Source organism: Sphaeramia orbicularis, unplaced genomic scaffold (assembly GCF_902148855.1).
Source record: "Sphaeramia orbicularis unplaced genomic scaffold, fSphaOr1.1, whole genome shotgun sequence".
Taxonomy (NCBI): domain Eukaryota; kingdom Metazoa; phylum Chordata; class Actinopteri; order Kurtiformes; family Apogonidae; genus Sphaeramia; species Sphaeramia orbicularis.
In genome coordinates this window covers 1,562-11,236 of record NW_021941626.1, presented here as the reverse complement: position 1 = coordinate 11,236, position 9,675 = coordinate 1,562, and the positions used below count along the sequence as shown (strand labels likewise).

Below are 9,675 nucleotides of genomic sequence, written 5' to 3'. Positions count from 1 at the left end.
ACAGAGAAAACTGTCTGACCAATCAGTGGTCTGCAGTGTTTACACGTCACGGTTTAGTATCTGGTCTCCAGTCCTGGAACCTCAGCAGAGGTGAGACCAAAAAACTAGTACCAGGTACCAGATTCCAGGTCCTTTTTCATAATGGAAACGCAGAAAGGCCTAGTCGAGTCGATACCGCACAGTGGAAACGGGGCATATGACGACCAGGTAAAGTGGGTAGTATCCTGGAATGGAAACAGTCTGGAATAGGACCTGGGACCAGACTGGAGCCAGTTCCACGTAGTGGAAACCAGGCATTAAAGAACTGCCGCAGAAAACCAGTGTAACTGACACAACCTCCTGAACACGTCAATGCTTTGGCCTTAAACCAGGAGTGTCAAACTCATTTTCTTTTGGGGAGGGGGGGGCACATTCAGCTCAATTTAATCTGAAGTGGGCAGGACCAGTACAATAATAGCATGACAGCCAATAAATAATGACAACTGCAAATTGTTTTAGTGCAAAACATAACATTCAGTTATGCCAATATTTACATTTACAAACGATCCAAACAAAAAGGACGTGAAGAACCTGAAAAAATGGAAGTAAATGTAAAATTTCATCAATATTATGCCTTGATTTATCATTTATATATATGCACAAAACATTAGTAACAGGCAGAAAATTGTTAAAATTGCACTTAACTATCCTCAGATATTTCAGGTTGTTCATATTTGTTCCAGTTCTTCACATTTTAAAGGATAGTTTGTTAATGTAAACCTTTTCATAATTTAATGTTTTTTGGACTAAATCAAAGAGAAAAAAATGGTGTTGTCATTATTTATAGGTTATGATGATATTATTTTGGGGTTTGACGCCCTAACTTGGACTTACAGGGTGGGGAAGCAAAATGTACAATATTTTGAGGCAGGGATTGAAAGACAGTGTATGACCAATTAGTTTATTGAAAGTCATGAGAATTTATTTGCCACAAGAAAATGTCCATAATAGAAAATGTTTTTATTCTATGTGTCCTCCTTCTTTCTCAATAACTGCCTTCACACGCTTCCTGAAACTTGCACAAGTGTTCCTCAAATATTGGGGTGACAACTTCTCCCATTCTTCTTTAATAGTATCTTCCAGACTTTCTGGTAATAGTTTTGCTCATAGTCATTCTCTTCTTTCCATTATAAACAGTCTTTATGGACACTCCAACTATTTCTGAAATCTCCTTTGGTGTGACGAGTGCATTCAGCAAATCACACACTCTTTGACGTTTGCTTTCCTGATTACTCATATGGGCAAAAGTTTGTGAAAAGGTATGGATAATAGTGTTAGGTATGATTATGACATCAGTATATGTTTGGGTTCAAAACAACTGACGTAGTGTCTGCTGAGAAAAAAACAACTAAATGTTCAGTGTACATTTGGCTTCCCCACCCTGTACACAAATACTGCAAATACACAAAATATTTGAGTAACTGGGAGAATATTAGTAAAACTGCACTTACTTCTCTTAGGACATTTCTAGTTCTTCAGATTTTTTGTGAAAAGCTATTTTGTAAATTTACACATTTTCATATAATTTAACTTGTTTTTACACTAAAACAAAGAGGAAAGATTTGGAATTGTTATTATTTGTAGGTTTTGATGGTAGTATTTTACTGATCTGACCCACTTGAGGCTAAAGTAGGGCTTTATATGGGCCCTAAAGTAAAACCACTGACTGTTTATATCTTGAGTGTAATTTTTACATTTCACAAATTCATCCCACGGGCCGGATTGGAACCTTTGGCGGGCCGGACTGGAACCTTTGGTGGGCCGGACTGGAACCTTTGGCGGGCCGGATTGGAACCTTTGGCGGGCTGGATTGGAACCTTTGGTGGGCCGGACTGGAACCTTTGGCGGACCGGATTGGAACCTTTGGCGGGCCGGACTGGAACCTTTGGCGGACCGGATTGGAACCTTTGGCGGGCCGGACTGGAACCTTTGGCGGACCGGATTGGAACCTTTGGCGGGCCAGTTTTGGCCCCTGGGCTGCATGTTTGACACCTGTGCCTTAAATGATAAAACAGATAAATCCAGTTCCAGTGTCATGTGCAGAGTATTTGTGGTTCTGATATGACCCACTATGACCCCCCTAAATGACATTCAACCCACAATAAAGACAATTGAGACCTGCTGTAATAAATGAATGCGTGGCCTCGTGAACCTCGTGATGAGTCATGATGTTTAGAACAAAGGCGGACCAACTGATCTGGTCTATATAAAAGAGTCTATATCAAAGTCCCATCAGAACGGCATCACGCACGAACAACTACGCATCGACATGGGCAGGGTAATACTCATCCAACGGTTGGAAACTGATCAGATACTTTTCAGTTTGGTTACTTTTAGAACAGATGGAACCATGCATGGTCCACTGTTTTCTAGCATTGTCAGTAGTAGTGTTGTAGTCGAGACCGGCTGGACCGAGACCAAAGGGTACCAAGACCAAGACACTGCAGAGACCAGAGGGTATCGAGACCAAGACAAGACCGAGACCGAAGGGTATCGCAACCAAGACAAGACCGAGACCACAAAAAATTGGTCTCGAGACCAGTCTTGAGACCAAGATCGGTCTCAAGAACTCCATCACTAGTGGACTGTAGAGGGCTGGTGTTGTCTGTTAAGAAAATGTATACAATGTAGCATGTTTTTAAAATAGGTGCATCTGACTGGTCGCCTAACAAATAATGATACTGTTCTGTGACGATGCGGGTTTTGTACAAATCCCATCAAGACCGCTACGTCCGTGACCAAGACAAGACCGAGACCAAAGACAGTTGAGTCCATGACAGGACCGAGACCACGAAAAATTGGTCTCGGGACAAAGACCGGAGTAGAGAACGACAGCAGTACATGTCGTAGAGGTGTTCAGGTGTCTAACCCCACCCACTGACGGTACCTTCTCTGTGGTCTTAGATTACGTTCTTCGAGGACCGGAACTTCCAGGGTCGGTCGTACGAGTGCAGCAGCGACTGCGCCGACATCCACCTGCACCTGAACCGCTGCAGCTCCTGCAGGGTGGACAGCGGATGCTTCGTGGTGTACGACCGCCACAACTTCGCGGGGAATCAGGTGTTCTTACGACGAGGGGAGTACTCCGACGTCCAGCGCATCGGGAGCATCATGGGTATGGTGGGCATGGCCGTCATGGACACGATTCGCTCCTGTCGCATCATCCCGATGGTAAAGCCCTTTGGTTCCGTCACAGTGTACAGTATATTCACGTCAGCTGGACCGCAGTAGTTTTATATGTAACCCATAAAGACCCAGTACAACTTCTGAGGCCGTTCTCTATTAAAGAACTTTACTTAATTTATAGTTCGCGCTTACAAATACACGGAAAATCAACATTTACACTTTAGTGCAGGGCTGTCAAACATGCATCCTGGGGACCAAATGTGTCCCACCAAAGGGTCCAGTTCAGCCCCTGGGATGTTTTTGTCAAGTGCAAAATTCCACAGTCTTGAATTCAATTAAGCAAAAAAATTTAGCTTGAATTAAGGAAAAAATCTTGTATTAAGCCAAAAAAAAAAAACTTCAATTAAGTAGAAAAAAAAAAAATCTTCAATTAAGCCAAAAAAGAAAACAAAAATATCTCAAATTCAGCAAAAAATCTTAAATTAAGCCAAAAAATCTTCAATTAATTTAAAAAAAAATCTCGAATTAAGCCAAAAAAAAAATCTTCAATTAAGTAAAAAAAAATCTTCAATTAAGCAAAAAAAAAAAAAAAAAAAATCTTCCATTAAGCAAAAAAAAAAAAATCTTGAAGCAAAAAAAAAAAAAAATCTTCAGTTCAGTAAAAAAAATCTTGAATTAAGCCAAATAAATCTAGAATCAACAACTTATTTTTTTCCTTTGTTTTGGTGCAAAAAATCACATTAAATTGTGAAAATCTTTCCATTTCCAAACTCTCCTGTACCAATAAACTGTGACTAACCTGAACAAATGTGTCCAACCTGAAATGTCTGTATTAAATTCAGTCCAGTTTGAACTCTTTTCTTCCTGTTCCTCAGTGTTTAGTGTCTTTGGAGATCTGATCCAGAATGCACATGGACTAATGAGAAGTGGAGGAAGAAGACTGAGAAAATTACACTAAATTTTCTTATGTTTTTTCATTTAAATTTCAGTTTTTTCAGGTTTTTTTTTTTTTGGGGGGGGGGGGATGGTTTATAAACGTAAGTATTTTCATAATTTAATGTTTTTTTTTTTTTTTTTACACTAAAACAAAGACAAAAATTTGGAGTTGTCATTATTTATAGGTTATTCTATTATTATTTTTCTGGCTGGGTCCACTGCAGGTCACATTTAGCTGAATATGGAACTGAACGAACAGGAGTTGGACAGTCTGCTTTAGTGCGTTATTGGAGGACACAAGACTTTATTACTTAAATGAACATTTTTACATTTTGTATTATTTTGCAGAAAATAAATTTGGTTCCTTACCTGTAAGTCGCAAAAGAAGAAAAAAAATCTGAGAAGATATGAGAAGACTATTACTTTTGTGAAAAAAAAAAAAAAAAAAATTCTTATGTAGAAAATAAAGATCAATGATGTTACCATATTTGGTTCCTTACCCATAGATGACAAAAAACAAACAAACCAAAAAAAAAAAAAAAAAGCATCAAAGAAGACATGAGACTTATTTACTTTTGCAATTATTTTCATTGTTATGTAGAAAATCAAGGTCAGTGAAGTTACCATATTTGGTTCCTTTCCTGTAAGTGACAAAAAAAAAACAAAACAAAACATCCAAGACAGCAGATGTTTGGGTCTGTAAGGGTTAAAGGAGTATGTTTGGGTCTTTAAGGGTTAAAGGTGGATGTTTGGGTCTTTAAGGGTTAAAGGTGGACGTTTGGGTCTTTAAGGGTTAAAGGTGGATGTTTGGGTCTTTAAGGGTTAAAGGAGTATGTTTGGGTCTTTAAGGGTTAAAGGTGGATGTTTGGGTCTTTAAGGGTTAAAGGTGTATGTTTGGGTCTTTAAGGGTTAAAGGAGTATGTTTGGGTCTTTAAGGGTTAAAGGTGTATGTTTGGGTCTGTAAGGGTTAAAGGTGGATGTTTGGGTCTTTAAGGGTTAAAGGTGGATGTTTGGGTCTTTAAGGGTTAAAGGTGGATGTTTGGGTCTTTAAGGGTTAAAGGTGTATGTTTGGGCCTTTAAGGGTTAAAGGTGGACGTTTGGGTCTTTAAGGGTTAAAGGTGTATGTTTGGGTCTTTAAGGGTTAAAGGTGGACGTTTGGGTCTTTAAGGGTTAAAGGTGTATGTTTGGGTCTTTAAGGGTTAAAGGTGGACGTTTGGGTCTTTAAGGGTTAAAGGTGGACGTTTGGGTCTTTAAGGGTTAAAGGTGTATGTTTGGGTCTTTAAGGGTTAAAGGTGGACGTTTGGGTCTTTAAGGGTTAAAGGTGTATGTTTGGGTCTTTAAGGGTTAAAGGTGGACGTTTGGGTCTTTAAGGGTTAAAGGTGTATGTTTGGGTCTGTAAGGGTTAAAGGAGTATGTTTGGGTCTTTAAGGGTTAAAGGTGGACGTTTGGGTCTTTAAGGGTTAAAGGTGGATGTTTGGGTCTTTAAGGGTTAAAGGAGTATGTTTGGGTCTTTAAGGGTTAAAGGTGTATGTTTGGGTCTGTAAGGGTTAAAGGTGGATGTTTGGGTCTTTAAGGGTTAAAGGTGGATGTTTGGGTCTTTAAGGGTTAAAGGTGTATGTTTGGGTCTTTAAGGGTTAAAGGTGTATGTTTGGGTCTTTAAGGGTTAAAGGTGGACGTTTGGGTCTTTAAGGGTTAAAGGTGTATGTTTGGGTCTTTAAGGGTTAAAGGTGGACGTTTGGGTCTTTAAGGGTTAAAGGTGTATGTTTGGGTCTTTAAGGGTTAAAGGTGGACGTTTGGGTCTTTAAGGGTTAAAGGTGGACGTTTGGGTCTTTAAGGGTTAAAGGTGTATGTTTGGGTCTTTAAGGGTTAAAGGTGGACGTTTGGGTCTTTAAGGGTTAAAGGTGTATGTTTGGGTCTTTAAGGGTTAAAGGTGGACGTTTGGGTCTTTAAGGGTTAAAGGTGTATGTTTGGGTGTTTAAGGGTTAAAGGTGGACGTTTGGGTCTTTAAGGGTTAAAGGTGTATGTTTGGGTCTTTAAGGGTTAAAGGAGTACGTTTGGGTCTTTCAGGGTTAAAGGAGTATGTTTGGGTCTTTAAGGGTAAAAGGAGTATGTTTGGGTCTTTAAGGGTTAAAGGAGTATGTTTGGGTCTTTAAGGGTTAAAGGAGTACGTTTGGGCCTTTAAGGGTTAAAGGAGTATGTTTGGGTCTTTAAGGGTTAAAGGTGTATGTTTGGGTCTTTAAGGGTTAAAGGTGTATGTTTGGGTCTTTAAGGGTTAAAGGTGGACGTTTGGGTCTTTAAGGGTTAAAGGTGTATGTTTGGGTCTTTAAGGGTTAAAGGTGGACGTTTGGGTCTTTAAGGGTTAAAGGTGTATGTTTGGGTCTTTAAGGGTTAAAGGTGGACGTTTGGGTCTTTAAGGGTTAAAGGTGTATGTTTGGGTCTTTAAGGGTTAAAGGTGGACGTTTGGGTGTTTAAGGGTTAAAGGTGGACGTTTGGGTCTTTAAGGGTTAAAGGTGGATGTTTGGGTGTTTAAGGGTTAAAGGTGGACATTTGGGTGTTTAAGGGTTAAAGGAGTATGTTTGGGTCTTTAAGGGTTAAAGGAGTATGTTTGGGTCTTTAAGGGTTAAAGGAGTATGTTTGGGTCTTTAAGGGTTAAAGGTGGATGTTTGGGTCTTTAAGGGTTAAAGGTGTATGTTTGGGTCTTTAAGGGTTAAAGGTGGACGTGTGGGTCTTTAAGGGTTAAAGGTGTATGTTTGGGTCTTTAAGGGTTAAAGGTGGACGTTTGGGTCTTTAAGGGTTAAAGGTGTATGTTTGGGTCTTTAAGGGTTAAAGGTGGACGTTTGGGTCTTTAAGGGTTAAAGGTGGACGTTTGGGTCTTTAAGGGTTAAAGGTGGATGTTTGGGTGTTTAAGGGTTAAAGGTGGACGTTTGGGTCTTTAAGGGTTAAAGGTGGACGTTTGGGTCTTTAAGGGTTAAAGGTGGACGTTTGGGTCTTTAAGGGTTAAAGGTGGACGTTTGGGTGTTTAAGGGTTAAAGGTGGACGTTTGGGTCTTTAAGGGTTAAAGGTGGATGTTTGGGTCTTTAAGGGTTAAAGGTGGACGTTTGGGTCTTTAAGGGTTAAAGGTGGATGTTTGGGTGTTTAAGGGTTAAAGGTGGACGTTTGGGTCTTTAAGGGTTAAAGGTGGACGTTTCGGTGTTTAAGGGTTAAAGGTGGACATTTGGGTCTTTAAGGGTTAAAGGTGGATGTTTGGGTGTTTAAGGGTTAAAGGTGGACGTTTGGGTCTTTAAGGGTTAAAGGTGGACGTTTGGGTCTTTAAGGGTTAAAGGTGGACGTTTGGGTCTTTAAGGGTTAAAGGTGGACGTTTGGGTCTTTAAGGGTTAAAGGTGTATGTTTGGGTCTTTAAGGGTTAAAGGTGGACGTTTGGGTCTTTAAGGGTTAAAGGTGTATGTTTGGGTCTTTAAGGGTTAAAGGTGGACGTTTGGGTCTTTAAGGGTTAAAGGTGTATGTTTGGGTGTTTAAGGGTTAAAGGTGGACGTTTGGGTCTTTAAGGGTTAAAGGTGGATGTTTGGGTGTTTAAGGGTTAAAGGTGGACGTTTGGGTCTTTAAGGGTTAAAGGTGGATGTTTGGGTGTTTAAGGGTTAAAGGTGGACGTTTGGGTCTTTAAGTGTTAAAGGTGGACGTTTGGGTCTTTAAGGGTTAAAGGTGGACGTTTGGGTCTTTAAGGGTTAAAGGTGGATGTTTGGGTGTTTAAGGGTTAAAGGTGGACGTTTGGGTCTTTAAGGGTTAAAGGTGGACGTTTGGGTGTTTAAGGGTTAAAGGTGGACATTTGGGTCTTTAAGGGTTAAAGGTGGATGTTTGGGTGTTTAAGGGTTAAAGGTGGACGTTTGGGTCTTTAAGGGTTAAAGGTGGACGTTTGGGTCTTTAAGGGTTAAAGGTGGACGTTTGGGTCTTTAAGGGTTAAAGGTGGACGTTTGGGTCTTTAAGGGTTAAAGGTGTATGTTTGGGTCTTTAAGGGTTAAAGGTGTATGTTTGGGTCTTTAAGGGTTAAAGGTGGACGTTTGGGTCTTTAAGGGTTAAAGGTGTATGTTTGGGTCTTTAAGGGTTAAAGGTGGACGTTTGGGTCTTTAAGGGTTAAAGGTGGATGTTTGGGTGTTTAAGGGTTAAAGGTGGACGTTTGGGTCTTTAAGGGTTAAAGGTGGATGTTTGGGTGTTTAAGGGTTAAAGGTGGACGTTTGGGTCTTTAAGGGTTAAAGGTGGATGTTTGGGTGTTTAAGGGTTAAAGGTGGATGTTTGGGTCTTTAAGGGTTAAAGGTGGACGTTTGGGTGTTTAAGGGTTAAAGGTGGACATTTGGGTCTTTAAGGGTTAAAGGTGGATGTTTGGGTGTTTAAGGGTTAAAGGTGGACGTTTGGGTCTTTAAGGGTTAAAGGTGGATGTTTGGGTGTTTAAGGGTTAAAGGTGGACGTTTGGGTCTTTAAGGGTTAAAGGTGGATGTTTGGGTGTTTAAGGGTTAAAGGTGGATGTTTGGGTCTTTAAGGGTTAAAGGTGGACGTTTGGGTCTTTAAGGGTTAAAGGTGGATGTTTGGGTGTTTAAGGGTTAAAGGTGGACGTTTGGGTCTTTAAGGGTTAAAGGTGGATGTTTGGGTGTTTAAGGGTTAAAGGTGGATGTTTGGGTCTTTAAGGGTTAAAGGTGGACGTTTGGGTCTTTAAGGGTTAAAGGTGGACATTTGGGTCTTTAAGGGTTAAAGGTGGATGTTTGGGTGTTTAAGGGTTAAAGGTGGACGTTTGGGTCTGTAAGGGTCTTCTGGTGTGCTATTCTTTAACAGCACCGTGGTCAGTTCAGGATGAGGATCTATGAGAGGGAGAACTTCGGGGGTCGGATGCAGGAGCTGGTGGACGACTGTGAGTCTGTGCAGGACGCTCTGGACCTGTCCGACTGTCTGTCCTGTCAGGTGACGGACGGACACTGGCTGGCGTTCGAGCAGGTCCACTTCCGAGGCCGGATGACGTACCTGAGGCCCGGGGAGTACCGGAACCTGAGGGACCCGGCGGTGAGCGGCGTGATGAAGGTCAGCTCCGTCCGACGCATCACCGACTCCTGCTGAACGTCGGAAACCACCAACCAATAAAAACTGCAGATGAAACCGGACACACGGGTGTGGAGTTTGTGTTAAAAAAAAACACACACACACAACGAGTAAAGAACGAAGCAGAAACACAACAGACACCATGTGACTGCAGACTGGAAACACACACACACACACACACACACACACAGGGTAAGCACTGTCCACTGGGGTTTGAAATAGGAACGCTTCAAAGCAGCGCCAAACAAAGAGGCACAAACAAACAAACACACAAACAAAAACAAACAAAAGAGGCACAAACAAACACACAAACAAAAACAAACAAAAGAGGCACAAACAAACACACAAACAAAAACAAACAAAAGAGGCACAAACAAACAAACACACAAACAAAAACAAACAAAAGAGGCACAAACAAACAAAATAAGTCCCATCGTCAATAAAATCACTTAAAACATCTTACAAACCACCCATGAACCCCTCCACCCCTGA

At 41.0% G+C, this 9,675-nt stretch overlaps 1 protein-coding gene across 1 annotated transcript; it reads left to right on the top strand.

The window, feature by feature from the left end:
• Window positions 1-475: 475 nt before the first annotated feature.
• Window positions 476-9,201, top strand: LOC115416579 (gamma-crystallin M3-like). The gene is made up of 4 exons (XM_030130391.1): window positions 476-488; window positions 2,301-2,317; window positions 2,944-3,210; window positions 8,923-9,201. The coding sequence occupies exons 1-4, from the start codon at window positions 476-478 to the stop codon at window positions 9,199-9,201; spliced, it is 576 nt and encodes a 191-aa protein (XP_029986251.1).
• The last annotated feature ends 474 nt before the right edge of the window (window positions 9,202-9,675 follow it).